The sequence below is a fragment of the Schistocerca cancellata genome, chromosome 5 (genome assembly GCF_023864275.1).
Source record: "Schistocerca cancellata isolate TAMUIC-IGC-003103 chromosome 5, iqSchCanc2.1, whole genome shotgun sequence".
Lineage (NCBI taxonomy): Eukaryota > Metazoa > Arthropoda > Insecta > Orthoptera > Acrididae > Schistocerca > Schistocerca cancellata.
The window spans coordinates 623,145,527-623,166,040 of NC_064630.1; the positions used below are offsets into that span (position 1 = coordinate 623,145,527).

Consider the following 20,514-nt stretch of genomic DNA (forward strand, 5'->3'; position numbering starts at 1 on the left):
GAAGCAGCAAGTGGACTGTATTCCAGCTTGCAACCATTGAGTCACTGCCTAACTGGTAACATATCGACCTACATAAGCCTATTACAAGTCTTATTCATCAATGTGCATGCAGCTAGCATAATAGTTTACGCATTTGATTTGTAGTTAAAAATTGAATGGAACTGTGTAGTTATCACTTTTCAAGATCAGAGGATATTTTTGTAAGAGATGTTTAATTGTTACTTGTGGCTGCCAAACTCCATTTACTTAAATTTTCACTTCCGATACTTCGAATTTCCCTTTCTTACACTTCTGCTAAAGTGTCTAGAAAACACACTTGCCTAATCACATTACTTACAAGCCATCTCCTAAATTTTTATTATATCAGTTATTAACCATCTTAATTTTTTAACCTAACCTTAAACATCTAAAAATGTACTTTGAGCTTCAGCAGTGTGAGAGCAGCATATTCTCAATAACTTTTTTGTGTTGATAACTTTTTTGCCATTTACTTCTTTTTAATTCATGTTTCAAAAGCATTTGCATAATCTATGAGCAATTTGTAGTAAATCGGCATATGTGACTTAGTTACTGAAGCAGGTATTCTAACACAGATGTAGTTTTCCCCTAAAGAGGAGTAGCCATGTATATTATCTGTGTTTGTTGTAAATAAACTCAGCTGTCGAGCTTGCTACCAACTGTAATCAATTTCCAAACATTTTAGGACAAAAGTAATTTTTAGCACAGGTTTTTTTGTTGCCTTAATAGAAATCTCATTTTTTATATACACTTATAGTGAATTATCATACTTTTTAGCTCATCAGATTAAAATATAATCAGTGGGCTTAATTTAAAGTTATCTGTTCACTGCTTTGTAACACATTGTACCTTTAAAAATGCAGCCCCACTGTGAGCGCTGTTCTAGAACACAGGATTAGTTAGCTGACAACTGTAAGCAGCAGGAAATCGCCCTGACTGCTGTCGAATGACGCAGCTATGGAACAATGCATTGGAAGAGTTTCCAAGAGTCCTGTACTACAAAACTGGTACCAGAGGTACCTCAGGTACAATCATTTCCTGTCTCCCCTGCAGAAAGTACAAAATCTGTCATTACTCATCCTCTTGACTGCAAGTGGCGTGTAAACGGTCAATCTAGATGTCCTATACAGGGTGGATGGAGACTCTGTAACGACTCAGCAACGAGTGAGTTGCTACCTTTACTGAAACTGAGCCATTGGGACTCACTCCACGTGTTTTGGGTAAACCTGTTTAGTCCGGTGTCAAGAGGAGACAACCATGAATGTGTAGGGGGCTGTTAAAACGCACAGCGAATGATGGTACCTCTTAGGGAAATGGCAGCAAGGAACAGTTAAGGACAACAGGTGCACTCAATGTGTATGCCTGGGGGCCTCATTCAGCATGTTGAAGAGGCTATTCCAGCAGACATTGAGGGAACTTGTTGTGACCAACAGCAGATTTTTTGGCAAACGTTGGAAAAAAATAATGCCTCTTGTCTGGGCTCAGAGATCATACTTGGGTCATTCCAGCAACTGGCAGAGATGGTTGAGAAGACCACCCTTGTGCGTGGAATTTCAATGAAGCTCACAATTTGCAGCATTGTCCCCATAAGTGATGTTCTGGTCTTGGTTCTGAGTCGAGTGGAAGAAATGAACCACAGACTTTGAAGGTTCTATGACAAACTGGGATGAGACTTACTGTATTTACGCCGTAGGGTTGAGAACTGTAGGGTCCCCCTGAATAGGTCAGGTGTGCACTACACATCAGAGGCTGCTAATCAGATAGCTGACTGTGTGTTGAGCGCACACAAGATTTTTTAAATTTTTTATTTTTATTTATTGATTTATTTTTTACATTAGGCAGCACACTATCCAATCAAGTTAACAACAGCTGTAGGAAACTAAGAACTATCAGTGTAAGATTGAAAGAAATGCCTCACAAAGGATGTATATTGAGTCTAATGGCAACAATGATTACCAAGGTACAAAGGATAACTAAAACAAGCAGAAAGATAAACATGTTTAGTAAACTAGACAAAAAAATCAGTAGTGTCATATCTCAATGAGGAGCATGAAACTTTCAGCACACGCCAGGAGCATGTGGAGGAACTCTGGCTCAAGCTTAAAAGAGTAGTTGACCATGCACTGGATAGGCATGTACCCGGTAGAACTGTTCATAATGGAGGGAACCTCCATGGTCTACAGTCACTGTAAAGAAATCAGCGATTACTGCATAATAGCTGTACACTAAGAGATTTTAGGATACCAAAACATCCTAGATAATACCTTACACAGATAACTGCCTATCTATGCTTCACTGGAGGATGGTAGACAGAAGAGCTTGTTTCAACAGGCAACTGCTAACACCTAATAGCTGTCAGATCAGGTCTTGGATCTGCCACACCTGTCACAACAACTGGTGGCAGGGTTTTCTCAGATACTTATTTAACATCATCTAGGATGGGTGCAACAGGGAAAAGTCTGGCAGGATGTAATAATTTAGAAGTAAATGAGACCACTCACAGAATAATGGTAGTGTTAAAGTTGTCGGCAGGTGCACACTAGCTTTCAGAAGAAATGCTTTGACAAGATAAGAGTACGAACACACTCTCTGCTTGTGTCAGAATTTTACGTCTTTATTTTCCCCCCCAAGCCTGATGAACTAGCATTCCCATGTCACAACACTACCCTACTGCCCTCTGTAATATTTCTTACAGCCTTTTCACTCCTCAAACTCACACTTTGTTACTCAGTTCCCTTTACAACCTCCTAATACTTTCTTTCATCCATCCATGTCCCACACGTCTGACATTTTCTGAGAACCATCCCATCCCAATGGATCCTTGCAACACATCTTTCACTCTTGTGATCCACCTGGCCTCAATCTCCACTAACCTACTGTCCCCATACTCTTCCCGAACAGTTTCTCTTCTGCTGTTCTGTCACTCCTACCCAATCCTGATATCTTCATATGTGCCACCCCTCACCTCACCAGCTTTGGTAGCCATGTATCATATGCCCAGCCCATGTAACTGCCACCTTTCTCTCGTGGATTCCTAGCCACCACTTCTGCTGCCTACCTATGGACTGTTCTCTTCTGTGGGTGCGCCTGTTGATGGCTCAATGTTTCTACCATTTAGAATGGTATAGAAAAGGAGACACACATAATGAGAGGGAAAAGGTAGCAACTGTCAAACTCCTCAGCTATACAAGTAAAAGGACATTAACCCCAAAAAATTTAAATGTAACAGATTCTGTAGTTATAAAATGGAGAGGATGATGTATAAAAGCAATAACAGCATAAGAAAACTTTTTACAGTTGCTAAAATAACAGGTGCAACTTTAAGTTATATTGTATCAAACACACCTGAATCTATGTCTGGTTACTAGTTATTTTATTTGTACTGAACTTACTGTATATGACTGCTCCTGCTTGAGAACCATGTTGCGTAATTCTTGAAGTTCGTTTAACATCTCTGCCTCTTGTGAAACTTCTGGACTACGGTTGTTACTCCACGAGATTTTATCCTCTGGATTGCTAACTTTTTTCACACACTCCTATTAATAATGGTGACAAAAATCATAATCAATATTGTTAAAAAACAGTTACAAATAGCAAAAGAAGCTAATAATAGAAAACAAGGTTACCAAATTTCATAAGCAGGGGTAGGTTTGGGTAAATTCCAGTATAAAATACAATAAATCTCATATTGTAAATTTCCTTGGACAGATGGACACACACACACACACACACACACACACACACACACACAGATGGTATTAGGCATCACCAGTCCTACAAAGAAATTCAAAGTAGCAAAAAGATATATATAAAATATGTATAACATAAAAATGCACTCACACAATTTCTGCCAATGGTAACATCAGCACATTCCCACTAATTCAAAAAGTTTTGTACTGCTGAAGAACTAGAAACTGCCTCCAATTTTGAAGTACAAGTTTATATGATGGGTAATGCGTATGGAAATTTCGGAAGTGGTTTCCCTCTTCTTTCTAACCTAATTTACATAGCTATCTTACATCCACCCTTCCTATCGTATGCTGCTTACAAAGCTGTAATGGAAGTGACAACCAACTGTATCATTACACACACTGAACTACAGCACCACACTACAATTTCAGAAACACAATATAATTGAAGACAACATTCGCCAAAGAGAACTGAAACACACATTTAACTGGCTCTTTTTGAAAAACTGTTGCTCTAATCATCATCATTTCAGCTTCTTGATGAATCATTACTAGGAGTAAGAGTGTCAAATGAATTATCATTAAAAAAAATTCATTGGAAATAGTGACTTGATAGTGTACAGTTCATTAAACAGAATAGTGTTTATAGTGGGCACAAAAATTATATAGGCAGATAATGTTTGTTAGAGCAGAAGAGGAAATACAGGCAGCAAATGTGAGAATATGTTATGTGTAGCCTATATGGAAGGAAATACAGCTCATTCAAAGGACCTTCCCCATTCACTGATTGAAAAGGCAGTAATAACAAGAAATCACTCAAACTGCCAACAATATGAACATTCTGCCAGGAAATTTTCTTTTTAACAAAGAACTCTTACCCCAAGTAGCTGATACAACTTCACAATCAATTTCCATGTTCAGTAGACACACACACTATTACTCTTACCACTGTATTCACCATTTCACCTCCTCTAGCATTTAAATTTCAAATGCTCGTAATTTTCTTTTTAGTCTCAACTCAACCTTTTTTATCTTCAACCCAACTTATTGTCCTGGTATTCCAATGAAATATTTCTTTACACGAGTTAGTTACAGACTAAAAATTATTATAGAATCTAGATGGTACATAAAATAAGCAAACATTAAATTTTCATGCGTGCCTTATATTGTTGCAAAATAAATAAAAGGGCAGTCTTCAGGTTATGAACAGTTATTTACAATGTGGTAGAGATGAGGGAAGTTAACAATGACATGAAATTAAATTGCGTACACTTCAATTCTAATGTGTTATGAAAATGATAGATAGTTGCTACTCACCACATAGCAGAGATGCTGTGTCACACACAAAGTCTCAGGCTGCCAAGGCCAGACATTCTACAAGCCAGCTGCTTTGTAACAAATTTGAAGGATGAAATGTTCATTTTCTGGCTCTCATTTTTTCCATAAAATTATGATCCATGTGCATATTTTGTATACTCAGCTACAGAAAAAAGGGATACTGACCCAACTTATGCACAAAAACTGGGTGACGGCTTTTATGATCCATGTGCATATTTTGTATACTCAGCTACAGAAAACGGGATACTGACCCTACTTATACACAAAATCAGGTGATGGCTTTTGAATGTGAATCAAAAACACTAGGGAAAGTGTGGACGAAAATTCAACAGATTTACACGAGTATCTTAAAAGAGGGAGAGCTGAAGATGGAAGAGAGATGTGTACCCTACTGTGGGAAGCAAAAGACATCTGATGTTATAAGTTATGAGACAAAAGAAAGATTCAAGTTCACTTGACACCTAGTTGCAGCCTCTCTTTCTACCTGAGTTATTCACAATTTACTCTATGTATTATCCAGACAATTCTCTTTTAAGTTGCTGTTGAAACCTATTCTTTTCTGGAAGTAAAGAAACTCGAACAAAGCTCTGTCATTTATGGCAGAGAGGAATTCAAAAGTATGTGTGTAGCATTGAGCAAATCTATGAAACTTTTGAAAGCAATAATTACAATGATCATGTCAAAAGCAAAACATTGTTTTTCATCACTGAAACACTGTATATCATAGGTTTCTTACAGAATACTATAGACCAAGAAAGACTATCAGCATATGCAATGCACTCTATTAGATGAGCCCTCATTTTAGGAATTTCTGATTTTAAACAAAGAGTGATCAAAACATTTGTAAATATGATGGAAAGAAGAATTGGGTTCCTATACAAGTGGTAAGCACCACAAAAACAGCCGAGATACAATGTAATGTCATTCCTATCAGTCCTGCTGAAAATGGATAATGAGGCGGGCAGGCCTTCTACGTCTGCATACACAGCATTGCAATTCATCTTAATTTGTTTTATTTTGCAAAGTAATACCTTTTTCTGTGTACACATTTTGATGGCGTTATTAAGTAGATGCTGCAGTGACATAACAAGCTATCAGCTTATATTGCAGATTACAAAAACACTAGCAGTGCACTGATTTCCTCTCCTTTTTTTAATGTTTTTCTTGTTGAGCAAAGTGCACTATCTACTTTTTTTAGTCAGAAGCTGCAATTGTCATTCATTTTTTCCTTCTTTACTTCACTGACATTTTTATTCCCAAACAGAATACATTTTTGCAAGAAGTAACACTTAAAAGAAAGAAAGAAAACAATACAACCAGCAGTAAGCTGCAATGAAAGTTTTAGCAACGATCTTGATGGCGATTCCCCAAGCCTTCCCTTGCAGTACGTTTCTGCATACAGGAATGCTGCTGCTTCTCATTACTTGAAACCAGCCTGATAGAATGCAGGGTGAGTAACAGATAACTACAACTTTGGAATGATACTGAAATATATTGGAATACTCACTGAATCAGTAGGTGTGTTATTTCACAGCAAACCACGTCAAGTTTCAAAGTGGATTTGTCATTATGGTTCAATGTGGCCACCATTTGTGATACGGCAAACATTCCACTGGTATTAAATTTCTTCCCACACTCACACCAGATCGGGTGTAACTAATGCAACGGTAGCAAAGATTTATTTTTTCAAGTTGGCCAAACTGTTTGGTAGGGGAGGAACATACACAGTGTCTCCACCCAGAACCCCAGATAAAGAAATCCAGTGGTCAACTATGGGGAGCGAGATGACCACACAACTGGCTCTTCACGACCAATCCACTGACCTGGGAAACCTGTCTCAATGAAATTCTTGAGCCAAGAATAAATTGTAACCCTGCAGAATTCATTTCATGGAACCAAAACGCACAGCAAGCACACTGCACCAACAAAAAGAACCATTTCAACTATTAGGGGTGCCACAATTTTCCCAAAGTGAAATTCCCTGCTTTCCAGACAAGTTTTAGCATTTTCAGTGACAAATTTTGAGATCTCAAGGATAAGAAAAGACCTAAGTTGACAAAAAAATGTAAGGAGTTCTGCACTTTTAAACATGTGAGCAAAAATCTTAAGTACTAACACCAACATCTTTTGTAATGAACTGTTCTTAGATGGAGAAGGCAAGCCAAATGGTATGTGCATTTTATTAAGACCACTGATGTTATTTTATTCCAGTAAAACGAAATATGGCGACAAAAATACAAATTTAGTTTGAGTCGCAAGACAGATTTAAAATACTTCCACTGATTTCAGAAACAATAGGCCTCTTGAAAGAAGTGGCGAAGACTTGTGTAAACCAACAATATAGGTGACCGCCAGTAAAATGTTGGTTCTACTATGTTTGTTGTTGTTGCTTATTGCCCACTGTGTTATGTCTAGTATTTTACACGTATTGTGTGATTTTTCCTTCAAGAAGTAAATGAGTACATGGTGTACAAATTGCCACAATTTTCTTCTTACCGTTCCTATCTTCTATTACATAACTACTTTTGAAGTGCCAAAATGCACTAGAATAAATAAAATGTCATCCTCTCACAACTAAATTTTTGGTCACAGCCTATGTCAGAAAACGAGAGCACACACACATTCACTTAAACATAACTCATGCACATGTGACTACTGTCTTCGGCCGATTTGTCAACAGTAACAAGAATCAGATCCACACAAACCACTCCTCACGCCTCCCTGGCTCTCATTGGCAGCTGCTAGGACAGCGACAAGAAGTGGTGGCAGCACAGGCCGCAAGCTGGTGGGAGTGGTAGAAAGGGTAGAAGCAGTAAGCATGAGCAGTGCACGTACTCAGCTGTGCCCAGCCAGTGGCAATGCATGACATATCATGTAAACAAACCATAGTATCTACCGAGACAAAAATGAGATTTTCTCCAGTGTTCCCCCCTGCCCCCCAAATTTCCCTGATTTCCAGAACTTGTGGCAGTCCTTACTATGCACTTTGCTGGCAATCCTGCTGGCAGAATAGCATACTGATTCACTATGTTAATCAAACTTGATGTTGTTTGCTTCAAAATGATATATCTATCAATTTTGTAAGTTATTTCAGTATGTTTTTATATCATTCCAAAGTCGTAAAGTCCTTTTTGACTCATCCTGTATTTTCCCTGTCACTGAATGCAAACAAACGAATGTTCTTTCTTCTGGACCCACAGTAATTGTTAGCTTCAGAATTGAAAAACATTTCCTCATTTCTGAGTATATTGCACTTGTAAACAGCTTTAAATCTTATTCTTTGCCATGTTTGGAAGTTTTAGTTATGACTGTCATCAACATTGTGGTTGATCGCCAGCTTTTTCTACAGTTTAAACTTTCTATATTTACAAGTGATAACTACAAAAAAGTTAAGTTAATTTCCGCACTTCACAGACTCACAAGGAGAGGTTCCCAATAGTGGTTGGGTCGGTTGAAAAGAGGAGGGAAGGGACCAAACTACGAGGTCATCGGTTTCTTGTTCCTAATAAAACAACAATGCCACAAGAGTGAGCATAAAACAAACGAGACATATAACACAAAACGGAAAAAAAGGAAAAACCAAAAGAACGACGGAAAGGTAACAAACACTAAAAGGAACAAAAGAGGACAAGAAAACAACAGAGATATGCTAAAAACAGAAGAGAGTAAAACACGAAAGCAGATAACAATGGCTGGCCGACCACGAGAATAAAAAGGAAAAGCCAGCCACTCTGTAACACATTAAAACCTCCACCCTAAAAGCACTAGGGAGAAGGACACAGACGGACAAAACACATGCACTAAAACCTACAGAGAAGTATAAAACCCACTCTCATGGATAAAATGTAAAACTAAAGCTGCTGCTGAGGCATTGTCACCCAACAACAAAGGAAGGGTGCTGGAAAAGTTAAAAGTCCACCACAGAGCAGCTAAAAGTGGGCAGCCCAGCAAGAGTTGGACGACTGTCATTTGGGGCCCACAGCGACACAGAGGTGGGTCCTCACGATGGAGTAGGTAACCATGCGTTAGCCATGTATGGCCAATGCGGAGTCAGCAGAGGACAACTGATTCCCTGTGATAGAACCTCATGGAAGACTTCCACACATTTATAGTCTCCTTAATGACACACAGTTTGCTGTGCATACTGTCTCCCAAAGCCGGAAAACCCTGTAGCGTAAGACAGAAAGCAGGTCAGCTCCGGAGAGTCCCATCTCCAGAAGCGGTTTCCGCATTGCCTGTTTGGCGACCCTGTCGGCAAGTTCATTGCCGCTGATTCCGACGTGTCCTGGGGTCCACACGAACACCACAGAACGGCGGGACCATTCCAGGGCATAGAAGGCTCCTGGATGGCTGCTACCAGAGGATGACGATGGTAGCACTGGCCGATAGCTTGTAGGTTGCTCGATGAGTCAGTACATAGGAGAAATGACATGCCAGGCCATGGGCGGACGTGCTCAAGAGCACGAGATATGACCGCCAGCTCTGATAAGGGTTATATTCAATATATCCTCCATGAACATACGCAAAGCCTACGTGACCATCAGCCATCAAGCCGTCAGCGTGAACCACTTCAGAGCCCCGAAACATGTCAAGAATTGAGAGGAAGTGACAGCGTGGAGCGGCGGGGTTAATGACGTTCTTAGGGTCATGCAAAAGGTCCAGACGAAGCTGCAGCCAAGGCGTACACCATGGAGGACGTGAACAGACCGTAAGTACAAGCGGTAAAGGGAAGGACTCCAGTTCGGAGAGCAGGGACCGAACGTGAATGCAATTGTTAGCCCCGACCTGGGCCCCGATGAGAGAGATCGACTGCCGCAGGTGGAAAAGGAGGCGGTAATTTGGATGCGCAGGGGAACTATGAATGTGTGCTGCGTAACTGGTGAGCAGTTGCGCACGTCTGATCTGCAATGGAGGGACACCAGCCTCCACCAGTACGCTGGCCACCGGACTCGTCCTAAAAGCTCCTGTGGCTAATCGAACCCTACAGTGGTGCACAAGGTCGAGTAAATGCAATGCTGAGGGCACTGCTGAACCATAAATCACACTCCCATAGTCAAGTCAAGATTGAACAAGGGCTCTGTAGAGCTGCAGCAGCACGGAGTGATCTGCACCCCAGTTGGTGTTGCTCAAGCAGCGGAGCGCATTGAAGTGCTGCCAACACTACCGTTTTGATGAAGATGAGGCAGCCAAGTCAAATGAGCATCGAAAACCTAAGAATCGATATGTCTCCACTACAGTGAGTAGATCATCATCAAAGTAAAGTGCTGATTCCGGATGAACAGTATGACGCCGACAGAAATGCATGACACACATCTTCATGGCGGAAAACTGAAAGCCATGGGCTAGAGCCCATGACTGAGCTTTGTGGATGGCTCCCTGTAGGCGATGCTCAGCAACACCAGTACTGGAGCAGCAGTATGAAACACAGAAGTCGTCTGCATACAGAGAAGGTGAGACGGAGGGCCTGACAGTTGCTGCTAGACCATTACTTGACGCTAAAAATAGACACACACTCAATACAGAGCCCTGCGGGACTCCATCCTCCTGGATATGGATGGAACTATGGAAGGTGCCAACTTGGACATGGAAAGTATGGAGCGACAGGAAGTTTTGGACAAAAATCGGGAGTGGGCCCCAAGAGACCCCACTAATACAATGTGGCAAGGATATGATGCCGCCAGGTCATGTCATATGCTTTATGTAAGTAAAAAAACATGGCAACCTGGTGTTGGCGTCTGGAAAAGGCTGTTCGGATGGCAGACTCGAGGGACACGAGATTATCAGTGGTAGAGCGACCCTGGCAGAAGCCGCCCTGACATGGAGCCAGTACGCCACGTGACTCCAGGACCCAACCCAACCTCCAACACACCATATGTTACAGAAACTTACAAAGAACGTTGGTGAGGCTGGTAGCTATCCACATCCACTGGGTTTTTACCCGGGTTTGAGCACCAGAATGATGGTGCTCTCCCGCCATTGCGATGGAAAGACGCTATCACACCAGATCCGGTTGAAGATGACGTGCATGCAGTCAGATGAGAGATGTTTAATCATCTGGCTGTGGATCCATCAGGCCCAGGAGCTGTGACGGGGCAATATGCAAGGGCACTGAGGACCCCCCCACACTCTGTAAATGGGGCATTATAGCATTCACTGTGGCATGTAGTGAATGAGAGGACTTTTCCCTCCAGCCACCGTTTGAGAGTGCGAAAGTCTGGGGAGTAATTCTCCAATGCAGAGGCTCGAGCAAAGTGCTCAGCAAAATGCTCGGCCATCAGGTTTGCGTTGGTAGATAACATGCCATTTATAGTATCACCAGGAACACCTGTTGGGGGTCTGGTACCTGAAAATAGGTTTGATCTTTGCCCAGACTTGGGAAGGTGATGTACGGCACCCAATGGTTGAGACGTATCTCTCCCAACACTCCTGCTTCCATCGTTTCACAAGTTGGTGAACGCGGGCACATAGCTGTTTAAAGGCTATGAGGTTCTCCAGGAAAGGGTGCCGCTTATGCCACTGTAGAGCCCGCCGACACTACTTAATTGCTTCAGCGACTTCCGGCGACCACCAAGGGACTGCCTTATGCCAGGGGCACCCTAAACAGCGAGGGATCGCGTCTTCTGCCGCAGAAACAATTGTTGTTGTCACCTGCTCAACCGTCATATTGATGTAACCGTGTGGGGGAGATTCAATGGTGACAGCAGAGGTGAAAGTTTCCCAGTCCGCCTTGTTTAAAGCCCACCTGGGCAGGCATCTGTGGGCCTGATGCTGGGGCAGTGACAGGTAGATGGGGAAATGGTCACTACCACACAGGTTGTCATGTGCTCTCCAGTAGATAGATGGGAGAAGTCCTGGGTTGCAAATTGATAAATGAATGGCCGAGTAACTACCATGAGCCACACTGAAATGTGTGGCGGCCCCAATTTTTAAGAGGCAGCAAAGGTTGAACTGAAACAATAAAGTCTCGACATCTCTGCCTCGGCCAGTAAGCATGGTACCACCCCACAAGGGGTTATGAGCGTTAAAATCTCCCAAAAGTACAAAAAAATTAAGGAGTTAATCAATCAGTCCAGCTAATACATTCAGGCGTACTGCACCATCTGGAGGAAGATACACATTGCAGACAGTTATTTCCTGTGTTGTCCTTATTCTGACAGCCACAGTTTCAAGAGGGGTTTGAAGGGGCACAGTGGCACAACAGACTGAGTTTAGAACATGAATGTCAACTCCACCTGACACTCGATTATAGTCGCTACGGTTCCTGTAATATCCCTTATAGCCGCAGAGGTCCACATTGCCGTGGACCAGGTTTCCTGGAGGGCAATGAAGATAGCAGGTGTAAAGCTTAACAGTTGCTGTAGTTTAGCCAGGCGGTGGAAAAAACCACCGCAATTCCACTGGAGGATGACGCCATCGTGAGACTGGGAAGGCATGCAACATTCAATGAGGCAGTTTACACCTCAGGGTCACCTGCTGCCACCGATTTATTGCCTTAGCAGTCTATATCCATTGTGTCTGAGGGTCTGGCGAAATCTACGTCCTCAGCGGATGCCAGAATCTCCACCCCATCCTCAGATGCAGAGCTTGTAGGTAGCAATGGTATGGGTGCCACCTCAATTTCCTTGTTGTTAGGGGTTTTCTTTTTGGATCTTTCTCGCTGCTCCTGACTCCGGGACTGAGGACAAGCATGAAGCACTAATACCAGCTGCTTTTGAGCTCTTCAGCCACTGGCGGGTGTCATCTTTCCCACTAGCAGACGGCTGGGAAGGGAGTGACCCAAGGGACCCCTTCCTAGCGAGAGACGCTGAAGAAGGCTGACGCTTCTCCAGCTTAGTAGTGGGGATGGATGTCCCCGATGGTTGGAGGGGGGGGGGGGGTTGCTCCCAAAGTAGGTGGTGTGGGAGCAACAGGGAGGGAAAAGTCGCCCACCATAAAGGGGGCAGGTATAGTCTTCCGGCTGTGACAGGTGACTGGGGTTGGCAGAGCTCATAGTACCAGAACTGTTGTAGCGGCTGTCATACATACAGGATGCAGGTGTTCAAATTTTCTCTTAACCTCAGTGTAGATCAGTCAGTCCAGGGTCTCGTACTCCATGATTTTCCTTTCTTTCTTGAGAATCCTGCAGTCTGGCGAGCAAGGCGAATAGTGCTCTCCACAGCTGACACAGATGGGAGGTGGGGCACATGGAGTATTGGGATGTGAGGGGCGTCCGCAATCTTGACACGTGACAAAGACATATGGCCGAACTTCCAGCACTTAAAGCATCGCATCGGGGGAGGGATATAGGGCTTTACATCACACCAGTAAACCATCACTTTGACCTCCTCAGGCAATGTATCACCCTCAAAGGCCAAGATGAAGGCACCGGTGGCAACCAGATTATCCTTCGGACCCTGGCGGACACGCCGCATGAAATGTACACCTTGCTGGTCTAAATTGGTGTGCAGCTCATCGCCAGACTGCAAAAGAAGGTCCCTGTGAAATATGATACCCTGGACCATATTTAAGCTCTTACGGGGCATAATGGTTATAGAAACATCCCCCACTTTGTCATAAGCAAGTAAAGTCCATGACTGGTCAGAGAATGCTGTTTTGATGAAGATCTCATTTTGGACAACCCCTCCACCTCCCCAAACTTGTCCTCTAAATGCTCAACAAAAAACTGAGGCTTCATCATCATGAAAGATTCCCCATAAGATCTCGAACATACAAGGTACCGGGGTGAATAAGATTTTCTGCCATCCTTAGCCTGACGTTCCTCCCATGGTGTGGCCAGGGAGGGGAACTATTTAGGGTCATACTTCTGTGCGATGAATTGGGCTCGTGATCGCTTAGAGACTCCTGGTGTTTCACCGATGGACTGTGCTTCATCATGTGTCATCCATCCTGATGCCACCCACTCCGACCAGCCCCCCCCCCCCCCCCCAGGCGGCACCCAGCCACAGCAAAGCCCACCTAGCAGGATGGCCATTGCCGGGAGTCCCGATGCCCCAGGGGGATGGGCATCTACCCCTTGGCATACGTGGGGAGTTAATGGCGCAGGCATCAGCAGAGCGATCCCTGTGTGGTCGGGGGCTACAACCAACAGGGTACACGGCGGCCCCGCCACAAAGGACTGGCTACCATGCATCAGGTGCAAAGAACTCCATGGTCATCGTCGACACAGAGAGCGACACTGCTTAGTGCATGGTGGAAAATGCACCCAGGAAGGTGTCCTTGCCCAAGAGATGGAGAATGAGCAGGACTGAAATGCGATGACGAGAAAGTGAGCTGAAGATCGCAATGCATGGCGGACACGACGACGCCCTTCCCCAATTGGTTCGCTTTTCAAGAAAATTTTGAAGAATGGAGGTCAAACCCTACAGGTGACCATCACATAAGGGCCAAAATGTGTGAAACTCGTTTCAGTCGCCTCTGACAACAGGCAGGAACACCTCAGGTCTATTCTTACCCCCAAACCCGCAGGGGGGCCGAATTGTGGGATCGACTTTTTTAAACAACCTACACAGCGATGTACGGAAAGGTCGAAGGAATTACACCCTGCAGCCATTCATTCATCCTGGTGGGACCTCATTTGTGAGAAAGCAACAAAAAAACATTTTGAATTTCGCATAATGCTCTATGGCTTTAACAGGGTATCTACAGATTTTCAGAGGATCAAATTCATGAACTTTTTGTGACACTTTCATTACCTCTTTAGCTATATTCAGGACCTTTCGAAAATGTGTATGGCACAATCGCAAAAACTTTTTTTTATGAACCTGAAAGCTGGTTAAAATGAAAGCTGAATGTAACAATTCTTATATCGCTTAAACTGTATGTCATGATGAAAAATGTAACTGTTGTGACTTGGACTATACCATTATCAAATGCTATAAAAACATGAACCTCTCTCATAGGATGGGGTATGACTATTTTCAGGTTTGTTTATCGCATCAATTAGAATGCATATTGTTTTAACACAGTAACATAGCATAAACATACAGTTTTCCTTAAGGAAATATGACGATTTTGAAGGTACAAAATGTATGTAAAGTGTAACTCTTCAGGCTTTCCCGGCGATCTAATGACATCTAGGGTTGTCGGGTGTTCTGCCGGATATCAGCGGACGGAAAACGGAGCAGCAACGCCCCAGCAGGTCGCAGGGAATGGGCGCGGACCACAGAGGAAGCGCCTGCAGCCGTTAGTGGACGGGGAAGGCCATAGGCATAAATACTGGACCAGGTCCACTCGAGGAGCAGTCTCGGGTCACACCTGATGAAGGTTACGAGCTACGTGGCCGAAATATCGTGCAAGTACGACGCTGATATCCGGCAGAACACCCGACAACCCAAGTTGTATGTAAAGTGTTAAGCTTCACAGTAAAAGATTCAGTGTTTAAGTTTCTTAGCTAAGCTTGAAATTTCAACACCTAAAACTTCTGCCTCTTCTTTTGCCTCTTCTATAGTCATTCTTTTTTATTTCCGAGATCTTTTATTTCTTGAACATTTGCCAGTTCATTTTCATTAGATTTCTTCTTTTTAAAGGCTTCTACTCCTTTTGATGAAGCATTTATCACAGCTAGTATCATTGATTTTGTAATGCCCACATTCAGTTTTTTAACACTATTAAGTAACGACTGCGTTGCACTGTAAACAGTTCTTTCTGCAACAAGTGGATCTTCTTCTAAATTTCCAACTAAAACTTCTTTGTTAACAGAGAAGCCTCTTTCAATTACAGCATTTTCATTAAACATGCCTAACAGCTTCTGCATGAACTTGAAGAAGAGCTGTTTCGCACTTCGCAGTAAATTCATCAGAAAGTGATTAAGTTGGTCCTTCTGAGGACTGAACTTTTTCAGTTTTTTTCTCCCCCCCAGAATATTTCCAAATTCTGAAGTACTCACTCTACACTATGTCAGCTGTTGATGGAGTCATGTCAGGTGAGACAAATCACAAGCATCTAAAAAATACTTAAAAGTTGGTTTCCACTCTCTCCAACATTGCTCTGTCAGTCTGAATGACTTCCACATGAATTTCTTCCGCCAGTTCTTCAAGTGATGTGGTTTATGCTAGTATACACATGACTTGAGGTAACCCCATGGAAAGTAGTCACACATGGACAGGTCTGAGGAACGAGAAGGCCAATTCATGTCACCAAACTGGGAAATGACGCGACCAAGAAAAACAGTCCTAATAGCTTCCGTCGATATTCTTGCTGAGTGAGCCGTGGCCCCATCCTGCTGAAACCAAACTCCCCAGACAGGAATACGTCGTCTTCTTAGTTTATGTATGTCAAATTCAGTGACCATCTTTTTGTGACATTCCAAGGTTACACTTACAGTGTCCCCCATTATCTTCTTGGAAAAACTATGGACCAATAACATCGGCACCAGTTACAGCACACCAAACAGTCACCTTTGGGCTATGTAATGATCTAACGACATTTCTGCTGATCTACCGCTTTGTTCACATGAAAATGAGATTCAACACTCATAAATAAAATAATGATGTCATTTTGCTCAAGTATGGCCTCCATTTCTCACGCAAAATTTAGCCACTGTACATAATTTCTAGGGTTCAATTATTGCCCCATGGCCATTTTGTAGGGATGAAATCCTAGAGCAGTATACAAAATATGCCTCACTGAATGATTACTGGGACACAGTCCTAGCTGTGAGAGAGTAGAATGGGGCACTTTGCGGGACTCGCAGACTTTGAACATGGTCAGGTGATTGGGTGTCACTTGTCATACATTTGCGTGAGATTTCCACACTCCTAAACATCCCTAGGTCCACTGTTTCTGATGTGATAGTGAAGTAGAAACGTGAAGGGACACACACAGCACGAAAGCATACAGGTGCCCCTCATCTGTTGACTCACAGAGACCGCTGACGAAGAGGGTCGTAATGTGTAATAGGCAGACATCTATCCAGGCCATCACACAGGGTCATCATCAGGAACCACTGCAAGTACTATGACAGTTAGGTGGGAGGCGAGAAAACGTGGATTTCATGGTTGAGCGGCTGCTCATAAGCCACACATCATGCCGGTATGCCAAACAACGCCTCGCTTGGTGTAAGGAGTGTAAACATTGGACGATTGAACAGTGGAAAAAAGTTGTGTGGAATGATGAATCACGGTACACAATGTGGCGATCTGATAGCAGGGTGTGGGTATGGCGAATTCCCGGTGAACGTCATCAACCATCATGTGTAGTGCCAACAGTAAAATTCGGAGGTGGTGGTGTTATGGTGTGGTTGTGTGTTCACGGACGGGGCTTGCACCCCTTGTCGTTTTGCATGGCACTATCATGGCACAGGCCTACATTAATGTTTTAAGCACTTTCTTGCTTCCCACTGGTGAAGAGCAATTGAGGAATGGCGATTGCATCTTTCAACACGATTGAGCACCTGTTCATAATGCGTGGACTGTGGCGGAGTGGTTACACGACAAAAACATCCCCGTAATGGACTGGCCTGCACAGAGTCCAGACCTGAATCCTATAGAACACCTTAGGGATGTTTTGGAACACCGGCTTCATGTCAGGCCTCACCGACCGACAATGATACCACTTCTCAGTGCAGCATTCTGTGAAGAATGCGCTACCATTCCTCAAGAAATCCCCCAGCACCTGATTGAACGTATGCCTGCGAGAGTGGAAACTGTCATCAAGGCTGAGGGTGGGCCAACACCATACTGAATTCCAGCATTACTGTTGGAGAGCACCACGAACTTCTGAGTGATTTTCAGCTGTATACTTTTGATCATGTAGTGCATCTTCTTTTTCCAACAAAGAGGTCTTCAAATATTCAATAATGTGTAAGAAATATATAAACTGCTCTTCATCCCATACTGTGTACAAAAATCTGTGTAACTCAGGAGTCTGTTGAACATCTGGAAAGGGGAGGGGGTAACTACTTTCATATAGCATGGATGCCAAACTAGAACGGTGAAAATAATAATGTCAAATACATTCTTGTTCACATCAAGAGCAAATGGGATAATTTAAAGTTTTGCAGAAATCTTTCACAAGTATTCTTGGTAACAACAAAACACATCTATGTAAATTTACTTTACCTTTTCAGGAACAGAAATTTCTGACTGACTGATGTGGGATAAAGTTCTGTCCTTTATTTTTTCTGCAGATTTTTCAGGCTTCAATACAGTGGGACTAAGTGAAATAAGTTTATCAATGTAAGCCAGAGCCTGATTAGAGCCTGGACATTCTACATCCGCGTCCTCCTCCTTCTTCCTCTCTGGTTGAACAGCAACGTCTTCTTGCCTACAATGAAACAATAACTTTTTTATCCACCACAGAAATTACTCTTAATAAATAATTTATTTGCATTTTTCATGCATGAGAACATGAAATAATTAAAAGGAGAGCTTCTGTAAAGTTTGGAGGGTAGGAGACGAGGTACTGGCAGAAGTAAAGCTGTGAGGACGGGTCGTGAGTCGTGCTTGGCTAGCTCAGGTGGTAGAGCACTTGCCCGCGAAAGGCAAAGGTCCTGGGTTCGAGTCTCAGTCCGGCACACAGTTTTAATCTGCCAGGAAGTTTCATATCAGTGCACACTCCACTGCAGAGTGAATATCTCATTATGAAATAATTAGTTTAAAACTCTGCCCTAAACACCCAGACAGTATTATTATTATTACGTACTGGTTCATCAACAACAGTGGTTTTTGATAATATCCCTCACATAATAATAGCAGAATTACCATGAAACTTCAGCTGTCAAAATGAAGGAGTTCAGTGTGGTCAAAGCAAATACATTCTCACCATATACTATACTGAGCAGTGGACAAGCACTTACGAAAGTTGGAAAAAAGCACGCACACACACACACACACACACACACACACACACACACACACAGAGAGAGAGAGAGAGAGAGAGAGAGAGAGAGAGAGAGTGGAGGGGGGAGAGAGGGAGAGGGGGAAGAGGGGGGGGGAGAGAGAGAGAGAGAGAGAGAGAGAGAGAGAGAGAGAGAGAGATTAGTCTTTCCGCAAACAATAAGGCACGGCCATTAAGAAACCAGAACTACACAAATCGATTACAGGTAAGGTTTCGCTATATTCCAGTTACCCCTCATGGTGATTGTTTTAAGATCCTTTCAGAGTGGCAACTATTCTTCAAGTATTACCCAAAATCACACCACTCTTAGTACATAACTCTACTGCCATTGGACCTGAATGTTGGTTGTAATATAATAAAATTCATAGACAATAATCAAAATAAATAACCATTCATTTTTTTTCCGAAAGAGAAACTTTTATTCAGGTCTTGTAACCTTCAAAGTGAAATTTGTCACCAAGTTCAAGAGACGGAACAAACACTGAGGTAATATGCCACTTTTATCTTAATGACACATGAAGTGGTATTCTATTGTCAGAAAACATATGAGGTGAGTCACTTAATCTGTTAATGTTGTCATATATTCTAGAAAAATTAAAGATATCATAATTCTGTATTCACTGAGATGAATTTTGAGTAACTTCTCACTGATCTGTGTATAGTCTCTTGCAGCAATATTAATTAGAGAGATACTGATAGCAACATTTTTTCAGTTGGTGTTATAGTAATTTCTGCTGTATCTTACGTCTAGAGGAGAGGAAAAAACCGAAAGAACACTATTACACTCTTCAACATCTGGTAACCAGTTTCAAAGACTTTACAGAATTCAGAACTTAAGAATTCTCTCCATTTTAATATCAAAAAGATTGCTGTCTTAAGTGAAGGTTTTTGATTTCATATCCAAATAGGGAGGTACGTCATACTGTATTGCAAGGAAATGGCATTTTGTATTGCTGTGATACCTGTATGAAATAGCAGAGATGCTTTGCAGTCAGTCTTTTTAATTCAATGAACTTTCAGTTGGGCTCTTTCACAAATCAAGAGAGATCAAATAAGCTACCTCCATAAAAAGAATGCTGAAGGGGGACAAATAAAACAGCTGAATGGCATGCACAAAGGTAGCCAGACTGACGGAAGGCTACAAAAATAATCATTTTGCACATGAGCAACAAATTGTCATTTACAAGGCATTTAAATGCTACACAGACAGCTAAAAGAAAGGCTGTAATGAGAGGAGTGAAAGAAACAGTTATTCTGATATGTTTTGCTCAAAACATACAGATTAACTCACATTTAATACTTTTAGCACATTCATGCAACATTTCATTTCCTCCTTATACAACACGTGAAAGTATTCGCTTATCTCTGTATGAATTCACAAATTTCTGTTGGTGTGATGCTCAGTCAGACAATTCCTAAGTCTGTTAACTTATTTATCAGATTTTGGACTGTGCAATACTGTTGTATTTGTATCTACAATACTAGCACCATAAATTACAGTAGTTTCATAAAAATATAGTTATCAACATATCTGTTGTTAATATTGCTATAGAAAGAGGCTATGTGTCAATAAATGAGGGTTGTCTATTAGGCATTATCTAGGTAAAAACAAACTTACAATACCTTAAGTGAT

The 20,514-nt window shown here is 42.3% G+C and overlaps 1 protein-coding gene across 1 annotated transcript in view; it reads right to left on the minus strand.

Moving 5' to 3' along the window:
* The window catches only part of LOC126188930 (uncharacterized), a 200,897-nt gene that overhangs the window by 62,563 nt on the left and 117,820 nt on the right, over positions 1–20,514 (minus strand). The window contains exons 8-9 of the mRNA XM_049930651.1: positions 18,104–18,308; positions 3,411–3,554 (exon numbers count right to left, since the gene is read on the minus strand). Of these exons, the coding sequence (XP_049786608.1) occupies positions 3,411–3,554; positions 18,104–18,308 (349 nt within the window). The remainder of the gene's footprint in view (positions 1–3,410; positions 3,555–18,103; positions 18,309–20,514) is intronic.